The 16,239-nt window shown below is 33.2% G+C and overlaps 3 protein-coding genes across 3 annotated transcripts; all 3 read right to left on the bottom strand.

The window, feature by feature from the left end:
- Window positions 1-748: 748 nt before the first annotated feature.
- LOC111792804 (protein RALF-like 19) lies at window positions 749-1,114 on the bottom strand. The gene has a single exon (XM_023674391.1). It carries the CDS (start codon window positions 1,112-1,114, stop codon window positions 749-751), a length of 366 nt encoding a protein of 121 aa, XP_023530159.1.
- Window positions 1,115-4,326: 3,212 nt separating this feature from the next.
- LOC111793966 (protein RALF-like 4) lies at window positions 4,327-4,778 on the bottom strand. Its single transcript, XM_023676059.1, has one exon. The coding sequence runs from the start codon at window positions 4,776-4,778 to the stop codon at window positions 4,404-4,406; it is 375 nt and encodes a 124-aa protein (XP_023531827.1). The 3' UTR covers window positions 4,327-4,403.
- Window positions 4,779-13,706: 8,928 nt separating this feature from the next.
- On the bottom strand, window positions 13,707-14,349 carry LOC111794018 (protein RALF-like 4). Its single transcript, XM_023676120.1, has one exon. It carries the CDS (start codon window positions 14,332-14,334, stop codon window positions 13,927-13,929), a length of 408 nt encoding a protein of 135 aa, XP_023531888.1. The 5' UTR covers window positions 14,335-14,349; the 3' UTR covers window positions 13,707-13,926.
- Between the last annotated feature and the right edge of the window lie 1,890 nt (window positions 14,350-16,239).

Below are 16,239 nucleotides of genomic sequence, written 5' to 3'. Positions count from 1 at the left end.
AAACTTGTAACATATATGTTACATTGGAAAAGCTAATATTTTTTTAAAAAATATATGAACCAATGGTTTTTCATTAAATTTAGTTTTTAAAAGGAAAAAAAAAATTCCGTTCTATAGGATAAAAAAAACTAGATTATATCATTATCTCTCTTTCCCATTGATAGAACAATTAGAAGATTTTTTTTAAGAAAAAAACTGAAAATAACAAAAATAATAATAATAATAATAATAATAAAAAATTTTCATAACCGCATTTGTTGGCCGCCCCTCTTGATGATTTTGTAGAACTCATTTATCTACTTGTAACATATATGTTACATTGAAAAAGCTAATATTTTTTTAAACTTGTAACATATATGTTACATTGGAAAAGCTAATATTTTTTTAAAAAATATATGAACCAATGGTTTTTCATTAAATTTAGTTTTTAAAAGGAAAAAAAAAATTCCGTTCTATAGGATAAAAAAAACTAGATTATATCATTATCTCTCTTTCCCATTGATAGAACAATTAGAAGATTTTTTTTAAGAAAAAAACTGAAAATAACAAAAATAATAATAATAATAATAATAATAAAATTCGAAAGGACGAATCAGATCAATCCATTATAATAAAAGAAGACAATCCAATTTAACGAGACAATATAAAAGAGAAAAAAATAACCAATATAAAATTCAAGGGGACCAATCAGATCAATTCGTTATGATAAAAGCAAGACCAACCAATTCAACAAGCATCAGAAGTTTGTTTAATCGGTGAATCGAGCACATCCAGTGATGGCAGCGCAACCGCGACGATAAGGATTAATCCTTCTACGCTTCTTGCAATCATAGTAGGAGGTACCACGACGGCCGCAAGGGATATTATTCTTACTAAGTGCATAGTAGCTCAAAACCCTCTTGCGAGCTTCCGCATTATAGGCGAACCCATATTGGAAAAGTTGTCGTCGACTATCTTCAGTCATAGCTTCAGAGGAGTCTCCACCAAAAAAGCTATATTGAGAATTATCGAGGAGGGATGAACTGTGGGAGGTTTCATGGAAGGCAAAGGAGAGCGGAGCAACGACGGCGAAGAAGACGAGAAGGAGAACGAGGCAGATCTTCATTGTTTCCATGTTTGTGAAAATGTTTGAGATAGAAATTCTTGGTTTTCGTTCCTATTTTTCCCTTCCTTTTATTGAGGGAAGGAATGTTTATTTATAAACCGTTTGAATAAAGACTCTCTATTTATAAACGGTCTAAATAAAGATTCAATTTTTTTTTTTTTTACTCGTGGAATTTTATCACCCAACTAAATTATTTAAAAAAATTACTAATTTGAATAATATCAAAAATTGCACAAATTCAGGATGATTACCCCATAAATAAATTCATAAATTAAATAATTTTATTGGTAGATTTCATTTCAATATTAATTGGACATGTGTTGTAACATAAAAAAAATAAAAAAAAATAATAGTAGTAATAATAATAAATAAATAATAAAAAAATTTTTTAAAAAAATGGTAACCTATCCCTCCTCCTCTCTCCCAAAAATAAATCTGCCAACAAATTAGTAATTTCGTTTTTCCTTTTCTGTAAAAACACTATATTACCAATATTAGAATTCCTCATTTCTTAAAAAAAAAAAAAAAAAAAAAAGTTTAAGCAGATTTAGTTTCACTAGAGATATGTCATTGGAAGAGGTCAGTAGTAGTATGTTACATCTCCCTCTTATTTTATTAAATAATATTAATGTGGTTACAATTATTTAGTTTTGAATTAGGAAAATAATTTTGGATGAGTTTTAGAAAATCACATCCAATCATCTAAATTGTTTGCAATTACTTAAACTGTCAATAATTTTATATGAATTATAGTAAAAAAAGAAAAATAGTCAAATGAATCTTAAATTAAAAATTAAGAATATAATTGTTAATGGAATAAAAACAAAGAATATAATTATTAACCGAATTAAAAGAAATATAAAGGAAATACCTAAGGAAAGAACAATGAAATACATATACGGTTAAAAACTAAATATACTGTTAACAAAATAGAAAAGGAATATCGAAAAAGAAAAGAAAAGAAAAAAAGAAATACTGTAAGAAAGAGGTACCGTTAAGCCCCGCTCTTAAATACACTAAGAAAATAAAAAAAAAAATAAAAAGGAAAGATGTGGAAGACACTAAGAAAATAAAAAAAAATAAAAAGGAAAGATGTGGAAGTAAGAATTGTTTAAAAGAAAAACGCAAATTTACAAAATTAAAATGTAATTTAATAGAGTAAATGATGAACCTAATTAAAATTAATAACCATGGAACATAATTTAGAGAATTGAAATGGATGTTAGGGTTCATATAGATTAACTTAAATATAAATGACAAAATTAAATTTTCTTAAGGATAAATTGGTGACACCAGGATAAGCTAATCAGGTAAGTGGCTTTACTATTGACATGATTATATTTGATGTTGAAATGTGTCCTGTGGCTCTACACGTGTCATATATATTGGTATGTGTGAATTATTTATGGATCGATATGCTTATAATATGATGTGTATGTTATAATACGTGAATTGTATGATAATTACTTATGGTACGATGTGTTCAATGATATGTTTGAGAAGGATGCACTAAACTTAATGTAATGATAGGAGTAAGATACGTTCATGAAACGTTAAAGTTAGGTAACGTATCAAAGTGCTATGGATACGAGAGAGATTGATAAAAGAATATGGTTAGGTTATGAGTAGAAGGAGATAGGATTATGATAGATTGATATAACGATAGCGTTAGGATACGTTCCTGTAATGATATGACTAAGTACGTTCATGTAACATTATGACTGTAATAGATATAAAAATGTTAAGGCTATGACAAGTTAGAGAACGATATGACCACACAGTGTTTATGATATGATATGATTATGATACAACATGTAAATGACGTATATATATACACACACGTATATACATTGTGATGTGATATATTATAGTATGATATTTATATGATGAACACGTATATACATTGTGATGTGATATGTTATAGTATGATATTTATATGATAAAAATTGTTATGTCTAGAAGTACGAAATATTATGATATGACATAGTTTTGTAATTTGAATGATATGATATGATTGACATGCAAAACGAAGAACCAGCATGAAATACAACCCTGACGTATGCATGAAATATAAGATAAATGATATGATAAACAAAATGTGAAATGATATGAAAAACGATATGATAATGAAATGGAAAAAAATGTTGGGAACTCATGTATTATTGTGTGCTCTAGGATACCCATACCCTTCACATATAGAAAACCCCTACCCTTCACATATAGAAATTCTTGGTTACATCAAGAATCCCATTTTGTTTGAATTCGATATGGATAAAAGATCTTCCTATGTTATACTATTCAATTCTCAACGATGAATCGAATAGCTCCGATATTATTATTCATGATATTTTAATACTATCAAAGGGATTAATTTGAATATACGCTTCACATATAGATTGATATTTTAACTTCACATATAGATTGATATTTTAATATGCCTTTCTACTTGTAATATACGTAAAAACAATCCGTCAAAGGGATTAATTTGAATTAATCTTGACTTTTTTGTTCGTAACAATGATTATCATAATGTTGCTATGACGGTTACTAATTCTAACGGGTGTCCGGCCTAAAAAGCTCCTAGAGTATGCTTGCACGATAGGTCTCGTCATTGCATTCGCATGTTCTTGCATTTAACCCCAATGTAGAGTCACTTACACTTACTACATTTTTCAAATTAAGGCAAGACATTCCGGTATGGTTGACGACGACATCGAAACTCGAGACCATGATACATGTATAAGATAGTCGTATTTATTTTCTTAAACCTAGGCTATGATGTTTTTAATTTAAACGTTTATTTATTTTTGTTGCGGTGTGTTTTGCACCTAAGTCCATGGCTTTATGTATAGAATGTATGTAATTTATGTCCTTTAATTTAAAACATATTTTCCATGAATAATTTAATAATTAAGAATTTATTAATTGAGAAAACCATTTTGAACCATCAATAATATCTATTTTAAAATTAGCAAAAATTAAATTTCGAATGATTTTGTATCTTTTTAGTTCAAAAAAGCATATTAATTATTTAACTACATTAAAAAAAAACATAATTTTTTTCAATTCGAGGATCGCTTAATCATCATTTCATTTAAAATAATAAAAAAAAAAGACAAATTATATCAACCCATTATCAACACGATGAGGATTAAAAAAAAAAAAAAAAAAAAAAAAAAAAAAAAAAAAAAAAAAAAAAAAAAAAAANATAACCAATATAAAATTCAAGGGGACCAATCAGATCAATTCGTTATGATAAAAGCAAGACCAACCAATTCAACAAGCATCAGAAGTTTGTTTAATCGGTGAATCGAGCACATCCAGTGATGGCAGCGCAACCGCGACGATAAGGATTAATCCTTCTACGCTTCTTGCAATCATAGTAGGAGGTACCACGACGGCCGCAAGGGATATTATTCTTACTAAGTGCATAGTAGCTCAAAACCCTCTTGCGAGCTTCCGCATTATAGGCGAACCCATATTGGAAAAGTTGTCGTCGACTATCTTCAGTCATAGCTTCAGAGGAGTCTCCACCAAAAAAGCTGTATTGAGAATTATCGTCGAAAGGGGAAGGAGATGAACCGTCGGAGGTTTCATGGAAGGCAAAGGAGAGTGGAGGAGAAACGGTGGCAAAGACGAGAAGGAGAAAGAGGCATAGCTTCGTTGTTTCCATGTTTGTGAAAATGGGTGAGATGAAACTCTTAGTTTTAGTTTCTATTTTTTTTTTTTTTTTTGCCTTTCTTTTATTGAGGGAAGGAAGGGTTATTTATAGCCGGTTTAAATAAAGACCCTCTATATATACACCGAACTAAATTATTAATAAAATTACTAATTTCAAAAATATCTACGAATAGCCAATCAATTAAATCTTTAAAAATAAATCTCCTCACCACTCCTCTCCTAAAAATAAATTTGTCAACAGATGAGTATTTTTTTTCGGTAAAAACAACAGCAGATTACCAATCCTTATTTCCTACCAAAATAAATAAATAATAATAATAATAATAATAAATAAAATTAAAATAAAAACAAAAGGTTTAAGTAGATTTAATTTCAGAGAAAAGATAGTCATTGGAGGAGGTGGATAGTAGTATGTTACATCTTCTCTTTATTTTGTTAAATAATATTAATTAAGTTACAGTTATTTAGTTTTGAATCAGAGATGAAATAAAAAATAATTTTGTATGAGTTTTAGGAAATCACAACTATTTATAATTTTGTATGTGTTCAATGATCTGTTCAAGATAGGATACGAGAAGGATGTAAACGTAATGTACTGATAAGAGTAAAATACGTTCATGAAACGTTAAGGTTAGGTTAGGTATCGAAGTGCTATGGATACGAGAGATTGATAAAAGAATATGGTTAGGTTATGGGTAGAAAGAGATAGGATTATGATAGATTGATAGAACGATAGCGTTAGGATACGTTCCTGTAATGATATGACTAAATACGTTCATGTAACGCTATGACTGTAATAGATATAAGAATGTTAAGGATATGACAAGTTAAGGAATAACGGCCTAGATCCACCGCTAGCAGATATTGTCCTCTTTGGGCTTTCCCTTTCGAGCTTCCCCTCAAGGCTTTTACAACGCGTCTGCTAGGGAAGGTTTCCACACCCTTATAAATGGTGATTTGTTCTCCTCCCCAACCAATGTGAGACATCACAATCCACCCCCCTTCGGGGCCCAGCGTCCTCGCTAGCACTCTTTCCTTCCTCCAATCGATGTGGGACAGCCCCCAAATCCACCCCCCTTTGGGGCCCAGCGTCCCCCCCCCCCCCTTCGGGGAACAGTGAGAAGGCTGACACATTGTCCGGTGTCTGGCTCTGATACCAACTGTAACGACCCGAGATTTTCTACTTAATTTAAGGTCGCTACTGTAACGACCCAAAATTTTCTACTTAATTTAAGGTCGCTACTATATACATACCATAAACATTGAATGCGGAAGACTTCATTTAAATTCCATAAAACATAGTCTTTAACTTAAAACACAGCTATGGACTTACGTGTTTCGAAAACATCTTTAAAATGACACAACAAAAGACCCGACATAAAATAAATAAGCGTTTAAGTTTAAAACATCCTATTCTATCCTAAGTCTAAGAAAATAAATATCACTATCCTATGCATGTGCCATGATCTCGAGTTGCGATGTCGTCGTCAGCCGTAAAGGAATGCCTTGCCTTAACCTGAAAAATGTAGTAGCACATGGCTTGAGTATTTAAAGAAATACTCAGTAAGTGACCCCACTATTGGGGTTAAATGCAACAATCACATGCAATGAAATGATGGGACCTATCTTTCGTTTCGTTTCCCCTACAGTGTAATCCTAACAGGTAATCGTGGACGTGTACCATATACTCTACACCCAGCCCATACGTGCGAGTATGGGCTCACCAGCTAGTTCGCACACCGCTGGGCCACTGTCCCTAGCCGGTGGGCATGCTCTGGGGGCCCACCGGGACCCGTTAAAACTAAAACCGTCACGGCAGCGCTATGCAGGGCATAACGATCGTTGTCCTGCCATTTGGATGTACGCGTCCGTACCCTCGTGATGGGATAGGGGTATCCCCCCAAATGCATGATCACACAATATGCATGAGGTCCCACTAGTCCTACAGTCATCATTTAATGAACATAACCCCGTGTCACGTTTTCATGCTTACATGTCATTCTCATTCTCATTTCGTTACATATCATACATATTCCTAGCGGGGTTATGTATCATGCAATTTACCGTATTTCATGTCATACAATTCATTCAGTTACATTTCAATACTCATACAACAAGCCATAATCGTACAAGGGCCACACATCGTCACATGCATTCATATCACATCAACTAAGCAGCATAAATAACATACATTCACGTTCACATGATTTCGTACTTAAGCACAATAATCTAGCATACAATGTATCATATCATAACCAAGTCATAACGTAAACACTTCATAGTCATATCGTTCTCTAACTTACCATAGCCTTAACGTTCTTATACCTATCACAGACATATCATTACGTGACGTACCTTAGTCATATCATCACCAGAACGTATCCTAACGCCATCGTTTTATCAATCTATCACAAACCTATCCCTTTCTACCCATAACCTAACCGTATTCTTTCATCAATCTCTCCTATCCATAGCACTCCGGTATGTAACCTAACCTTAACGTTTCATGAACGTATCTTACTCCTATCGTTACATTTCGTTTTGTGCATCCTTCTCATATCCTATCTCAAACATCTCCTAGAGCACATCGTACCATAATTACTATCATACAATCCACATATTATAACATAACATAACATATAGGAAGCATATCGATCCACAGACAATTCACACATATCAATATATATGACACGTGCAGAACCACAGGGCACGTGTCAACATCAAAAATAACCATGCCGATAGTAAGGTCACTTACCTTGCTCGCTTAAGTCATTGTCACAAATATATCTTTAATGAAAGTTCGATTCCGTCCTTTGAAATCCGAGTCAACCTATATGAGCTCATGACATTAGTTTCAAGTTTGAACTCTATAAAATTATTTCCCAATTTACATTGGCCATCTTAAAATTGTGATATTTTATGTTAACAAAATCTAAAGAAGCTCACTGTCCTCTGATAAAAATTATGATATTTTCTGTTAGACAAAATTGAAAGGAGCAAGTAGCTCACTACCCTCTAATATTTCCTTTTATTGTTAAATACTGTTTAACAAATCTTTCCTCAATCTCCCTCTCCCTCTCTCATTTTTTTTTATTCTGTAAATAGGTTGTTCAATTGTGTAAACAGAGATATTACTAGCCAATTTTAAGTACAGGCTAAGATCTTTTAGTTTAGAGAACGTGTCACTGAAAATTTTATTGAATCTAACTTTATAACCTTATTTCGTATAACTAAAATGCTAACAAAAATCTAATAGGAAAGAAGATTTGCTTCTAAATTAATTTCTTATAACCATAGCTAACTAGGAATGAAAATGAAATCTGAGATAGGATATATATATATATATATATATATATATATATATATTNGAAGAGATAATTGTGGGAAGAGATGAGAGGTTAGTGGAGAGGGGAAATATATATATATATATATATATATATATATATATATAAATTTTAATTAATTAATTAATTAAATTATTATTATTATTTCAATTTTTTTTTATTTGTTTATTTTTTTATTTATTTTTTGGGCTATTACATGTGTATACGTAACATAAACATTGAATGCAAAAAACTTCATTTAAATTTCATAAAACATAACCTTTATCTTAAAACACAGCCATGGACTTACGTGTTCCGAAAATATTTTTAAAATGACATAACAAAAGACTAAATAAAATGAATAAGAGTTTAAGTTAAAAACATCATATTGTAGATATGTCTAAGAAAATAAATACCACTATCCTACGCATGTGTCATGGTCTCGAATTGCGATGTCGTCGTCAACCGTACAGGAATGTCTAGCCTTAACCTGAAAAATGTAGTAGCACATCGCTTGAGTATTTAAAGAAATACTCAGTAAGTGACCCCACTATCGGGGTTAAATGCAATAATCACATGCAATGAGATGATGGGACCTATCTTTCATTCCGTTTTCCCTACGGTGCTGTCCTAACGGGTAGTTTTGGACGTGTATCATATACTCTACACACAGCCCATACGTGCGAGTATGAGCTCCCCAGCTAGTTCGCACACCGCTGGGCCACTTTACTTATCCGGTGGACATACTCTGGGAGCCCCTTAGGCCAGACACCCGCTAGAACTAGTAACTGTCACGGCAGCGCTATGCAAAGCATAACGATCGTTGTCCTGCCATTGGATGTACGCGTCCGTACCCTCGTGATGGGATAGGGGTATCTCCCCAAATGCATGAGCACACATAATGCATGAGGTCCCAAAACTTTTCCATTTTCATTATCCTTTAGTACAACCCCACTAACATTATGTACATATCATATCATTTTTCATATCGTTTCAGATATCGTTCATCATTCATATCATATCGTTTCTCATTCTGCAGTTCTCAAATCATCTCAAATCATACATGATTCTAACGGGGTTATATTTCATGTCATTATTATCATACAATTCACATATTATAACATATACATAACATATAAGAAGCATATCGATCCACAGACAATTCACACATATCAATATATATGGCACGTGCAGAACCATGGGGCACGTGTCAACATCAAATATAACCATGCCGATAGTAAGGTCACTTACCTGGCTAGCTTAAGTCGTTGTCACGAATATATCCTTAATGAAAATTCGATTTCGTCTTTTGAAATCCGAGTCAACCTATATGAGCCCATGATATTAGTTTCAGGTTTGAATTCTACAACATTATTTCTCTAATTTACATTAGTCCATTATTAAAAGTCTTGAAATGTTATATATCTATAATTATATTTTTATTAAAAATCTTATTTTTCATGGTTACTGTTGTATAAGAAAGTAGATACAAATATTTCCAGTTATTCTGGACTTTACTACTCTCTGTATTTACCTTTCCCTCCCTCTATATTTAGTTATTTTGGGCTTTACTACTCTCTGTATTTACCTTTCCCTTGTATTTACCTTTCCCTCCCTCTATATTTAGTTATTCTGGGCTTCACTACTCTCTGTATTTACCTTTCCCTCTATATTTAGTTTGTGGTTTTCTTTTTTTTTATCTGTTGTCTCTTAATTCTGATCTCATGTATTCCAAATTTCTAGTGGATCCCTGTTTCCAAATCTTTCCTTATCTCAGAGGGTTTTTAATTCTCTAATATTTTTTTTTATCTGTTGTCTCTTAATTCTCATATCATGTATTCCAAATTTCTAGTGGATCCCTGTTTCCAAATCTTTCCTTATCTTGGAGGGTTTCAAGTTTTCTTGTCATTCTATTTTTAATCTATTCTTTTGGCTACTGATACAAATTTAATCTAATATTACTAATCGTGATTTATTTAATCTAATATTACTAATCTGATGTGATTTACTAGAATCGTATAAATGATTGACGTTTCTAACTCAAAGCTAGATCATCGTAATAATTCAATGAAGATCTAATTATAATTGGTTGTGATTTCTAAAAAAAAATGAAGATTTAATGATCAGATCTATCTCCATGTAAATCTCTTGTGAATCTCAATTGGGTAAAGGTCATTCTCTTTTTCTAAGTATATCTGACTATTATTGTTTTTTCTTTTTTTTTTTTTTGGCAATAACCGTTACTTTCTAGTGTAAGATGGGTCGAGGAGGGATAATTGTGGGAAGAGATGAGAGGTTAGTGGAAAGAAGTGGGGAAAAGTTTCTTGTTTATTATTATTTTTTTAAACTATTTTTTTTTAATTAATTTTTTTTTTTTTAAACTATTTTTTTTAATTATTTTTATTTTTTTATTATTTTTTTGAGCTATTACACGATATGACCCCGAAGTGTTTATGACATGATAGGATTATGATACAATATGTGAATGACGGATAATATATATATTTATTTATTTATTTATTTATTTATTGTGATATGATATGAAAATGATATGAACAATGTTACGCTACGAGATATGTGATAAGTGACATGTTTATGATATGATACATTATAATGCGATATGTTATGGTATGACATGTATATGATGAAAATTGTTATGTCTAGAACCATGAAATGTTATGATATGACATAGTTATGTAATTTGAATGATACGATGTGATTGACATGCAAAACGAAGAACTAGCATGAATACAACCCCGACGTATACATGAAATATAAGATAAATGATATGATAAACAAAATGTGAAATGATATGAAAATTATGTACGAAAGGCTACTAGGGTTGTATTAAATGATAATGAAAATGAAAAAAATGTTGGGATCTCATGCATTATTGTGTGGTCATGTAGTACAAACGTATGTTATGAGGTAGGAAAACGATCATTATGGTTATCATAATGCTGCAAGGAGAAGGAGAACAATTATTAAGCTACGACTTTAGGTCAAGCAGGAGAACAATCAATATGTTTTACCTAATGTTATCGTGACGACGGTCGGTTACTAGTTCTAATGGGTGTCTGGCCTATGNGGATTATGATACAATATGTGAATGACGGATAATATATATATTTATTTATTTATTTATTTATTTATTGTGATATGATATGAAAATGATATGAACAATGTTACGCTACGAGATATGTGATAAGTGACATGTTTATGATATGATACATTATAATGCGATATGTTATGGTATGACATGTATATGATGAAAATTGTTATGTCTAGAACCATGAAATGTTATGATATGACATAGTTATGTAATTTGAATGATACGATGTGATTGACATGCAAAACGAAGAACTAGCATGAATACAACCCCGACGTATACATGAAATATAAGATAAATGATATGATAAACAAAATGTGAAATGATATGAAAATTATGTACAAAAGGCTACTAGGGTTGTATTAAATGATAATGAAAATGAAAAAAATGTTGGGATCTCATGCATTATTGTGTGGTCATGTAGTACAAACGTATGTTATGAGGTAGGAAAACGATCATTATGGTTATCATAATGCTGCAAGGAGAAGGAGAACAATTATTAAGCTACGACTTTAGGTCAAGCAGGAGAACAATCAATATGTTTTACCTAATGTTATCGTGACGACGGTCGGTTACTAGTTCTAATGGGTGTCTGGCCTATGAAGAGACGACGGTCAAGCACGAGAACAATCAATATGTTTAACCTAATGTTATCGTGACGACGGTTACTAGTTCTAATGGGTGTCTGGCCTATGAAGAGACGACGGTCAAGCACGAGAACAATCAATATGTTTAACCTAATGTTATCGTGACGACGGTTACTAGTTCTAATGGGTGTCTGGCCTATGAAGAGACGACGGTCAAGCACGAGAACAATCAATATGTTTAACCTAATGTTATCGTGACGACGGTTACTAGTTCTAATGGGTGTCTGGCCTATGAAGAGACGACGGTCAAGCACGAGAACAATCAATATGTTTAACCTAATGTTATCGTGACGACGGTTACTAGTTCTAATGGGTGTCTGGCCTATGAAGAGCCAAGAGTATGCTCGCCGCTTGAACAAAACAAACGAAAGATATTGTCGATAAATAGAAGCATGTCTTGTTCATTAACATCTCGAAAATATTCCGCCATAGTTAGGGCCGTTAAACCAACTCTCATACGAGCTCACGGCCGTTTATTCATCTAACAGTAGACTAGAGCCACTTTTGATTCTGAAATATTTTCTTCATTAATTACTCCGGATTCTTTTATTTCCAAGTAAAGATCATTTCCTTCATGAGTTGGGCAATATTATTGATCAATTCAATTCCATAATGAGTACTGTTTTACAGTTTTACCCACTCCTACTTTACCCGTTTCAAAAGCCCCTCCTACTTTAATTCATGTTTCAAAAATACCCTTGAGATGTTCTAGTATCTAGAGGACCCAAATTACGTTGATTAGGTCTCGTATGGCTAACACTACATCAAAACTTGACCGTGACACATGTATAGGGTAGTTGTATTTATTATAAGATGTTCTTAATTTAAACATTTATTTATTTGATTCAGTCTTTTGTTGTGTGGTGTTTTACACTTAGGTTTTAAATGAAGTGAAGTATTTTTGCATTCAAGACATGTATTTTCGCATCCGCATTCAAGACATGTATATACAGTAACGACCTTGTAGAAAATTCAAGATCGTTACATGTGTGTAATTTATGTTATTTATTTTAAACCATATGTGACATGAATAATTTATTAATTAAGAAAACCATTAAGTCGAGAATCAAGCTTAATCATGGAGAATCAAACTTAATCATTAAGTCGAGCTCATTTGGTAATGGTGACAAACCACGATGAGGATTTAAAAAACAAAAAAAAAAATCACCGAAACAAATTTAAAAGACCCATTGGATCAATCCATTAGATCAATCCATTATGATAAAAGCAAGACACCAAAATAAAATGAAAGANTCAAGTAAAGATCATTTCCTTCATGAGTAGGGCAATATTATTGATCAATTCAATTCCATAATGAGTACTGTTTTATAGTTTTACCCACTCCTACTTTACCCGTTTCAAAAGCCCCTCCTACTTTAATTCATGTTTCAAAAATGCCCTTGAGATGTTCTAGTATCTAGAGGACCCAAATTACGTTGATTAGGTCTCGTATGGCTAACACGACATCAAAACTTGGTTGATTAGGTCTCGTATGGCTAACACTACATCAAAACTTGACCGTGACACATGTATAGGGTAGTTGTATTTATTATAAGATGTTCTTAATTTAAACATTTATTTATTTGATTCAGTCTTTTGTTGTGTGGTGTTTTACACTTAGGTTTTAAATGAAGTGAAGTATTTTTGCATTCAAGACATGTATTTTCGCATCCGCATTCAAGACATGTATATACAGTAACGACCTTGTAGAAAATTCAAGATCGTTACATGTGTGTAATTTATGTTATTTATTTTAAACCATATGTGACATGAATAATTTATTAATTAAGAAAACCATTAAGTCGAGAATCAAGCTTAATCATGGAGAATCAAACTTAATCATTAAGTCGAGCTCATTTGGTAATGGTGACAAACCACGATGAGGATTTAAAAAACAAAAAAAAAAATCACCGAAACAAATTTAAAAGACCCATTGGATCAATCCATTAGATCAATCCATTATGATAAAAGCAAGACACCAAAATAAAATGAAAGAAGACCAATCAGATCAATACTGGATGATAAAAGCAAAGACAATCCAATTCAATGAGGCAACAATGTTTAATCGGTGAATCGAGCACATCCAGTGATGGCGGCACAACCACGACGATAAGGATTGATCCTTCTACGCTTCTTGCAATCATAGTACGAGGTACCACGACGGCCACAAGGGATATTATTCTTACTAAGTGCATAGTAGCTCAAAACCCTCTTGCGAGCTTCCGCATTATAGGCGAACCCATATTGGAAAAGTTGTCGTCGAGTATCTTCAGTCATAGCTTCAGAGGAGTCTCCACCAAAGAAGCTGTATTTAGAAATATCGTCGAGGAGGGATGAACTGTGGGAGGTTTCATGAAAGGCAAAGGAGAATGGAACAACAACGACAAAGACGAGGAGGAGAAAGATGCAGAGCTTCATTGTTCCCATATTTGAATGAGTGAGAGGAAGCTCTTGCTTCATTGTTCCCATATTTGAATGCGTGAGAGGAAGCTCTTGCTTTCCTTTCTATTTTTCCTCTTCTATTTATTCACCATTAACTCTCTAAATATACACCAAAACTAACTAATCACCATTATAATAGTTGACAACGTCATTCCCAATTAATTTTTTTTTTTTTTTTTTTTTTTTTTTTTTNAATGAAAATTAGATTAATTTATTTTATTGCATAAATTTAAGAGGATTAGTTCATAAATTAAATGTTAAAATAATTAATATTTATACATAAATATAAGTATATATTTAAAATTTAAGTAGATTCACATTAACCTATTCAGAGTTGCTACTAACGTCCTATTCTCTTCTATCTCCCTCTTACGTAATTATTCTTTATGTTTTTCCATCTTCGTGTACATACTTATTCCCTTTTCCCTTCCATCTCCCTCTACATACTTATGCCCCATTCCCATTCCCATTCCCTTCCATCTCCCTCGGTACGTACTTATTTCCCATTTCCATTCCCTTCCATCTCCCTCGGTACATACTTATTCCCCATTCTCATTCCTTTCCATTTCCCTCGGTACGTACTTATTCCCCATTCCCATTCCCTTCTATCTCCGTCTATACGTACTTATTCCCCATTTCCTTCCATATCCCTCTATATACTTCTTCCCCATTCTCTTCCATCTCCCTCTGTACGTACTTATTCCCCATTCCCTTCCATCACCTTTTGTACGTATTTATTCTTCATTCCCTTTGATAAATCAATAAGGACGTTGGCCTCAAAGGGGTAGATTCGGTGGGAGTCCCACATCAATGGGAGAAAGGAACGAGTGTCAGCGAGGACGTTGAGTCCAGAGGGGGGTGGATTGTGATGTCCCACATTGGTTGGGGAGGAGAACAAAACACCCTTTATAAGGGTGTGGAAACCTTCCTCTAACAGACCTGTTTTAAAGCCTTAAGGGAAATCCGAAAGGGAAAGCCCAAAGAAGACAATCCTAAGTCTAGCAACTCACAAAAAGAGAATTAACCAGCAAACTTGTGCACAGCACAAAGTATGCATAAAACATAGCCATTTCTAAAATGTTATCCAGACTCTCAGCGACCGTGTCGAGTTCACAATTAGGAGTTATTCGACGAACCCTTAATCTTCTCCGTATCATAACATTATACATCATCATAAAATATGGATATCTAGGCATGCTTTCCCTTTCATCCAATTTAGAGTTTGTTTTATTAATTTTGTAAAAATGGAGCACGTTAATGGTCCATCATGCATTGAATCAGTCAAATGGGCTTGGTTTAATCCTAAACTTTAATAAAATGCCTCTAATGCCATAGGAATAAAAGTGCAGGTCGGTGCAAAGTGAAAGAGATTAGATCTAGGCCGAGGAACAACAGAGACGACGATGGAACAACGTCAGAGACGTTCGAGAGGAGAGAAAAAATATCATCAGATCTAACATGATTCGGGTAAGGAAGACGAGATTCATGGATCCGTATCTAGGTCGAATAATCGTTTGCACCGATCCATCAGCCAACCCCGAAGACTAACGAGCCACTAAGCCTCGGCTCACATCCAAAGTCCAGTAACACCGTAGCCACGACCCAACAGCTAAGACACGGCCCAAGCCCCAACCCTCACATGCAACCCAGTAGCACGTGTCGTGCATGCAAACGCCGACTCCTTCAACCCGATCGGCTCGGCCCGGCTCACGCGGCTTTAATGGCTGCAAAGCAGCTACTCGGCTCGGGTTGCACAATTTCACACCATTCCTTACATTGTTTTACCTTTATGTAGCTGAATTTGACCTTAGTTAAGGTAATTGAGGTCAATATAACGTCCTATTTCCCAACTTCAAGTTGAATTAAGTTAGAAATGTGAATTGTTAACGACACGAGATGAACGTTCTATAATAGGAAACAACTCTCAGTGAT

This window comes from Cucurbita pepo, chromosome LG04, assembly GCF_002806865.2.
Source record: "Cucurbita pepo subsp. pepo cultivar mu-cu-16 chromosome LG04, ASM280686v2, whole genome shotgun sequence".
Lineage (NCBI taxonomy): Eukaryota > Viridiplantae > Streptophyta > Magnoliopsida > Cucurbitales > Cucurbitaceae > Cucurbita > Cucurbita pepo.
Note: the sequence above shows the minus strand (reverse complement) of the source record. Positions and strands in the feature narration are given on the sequence as shown.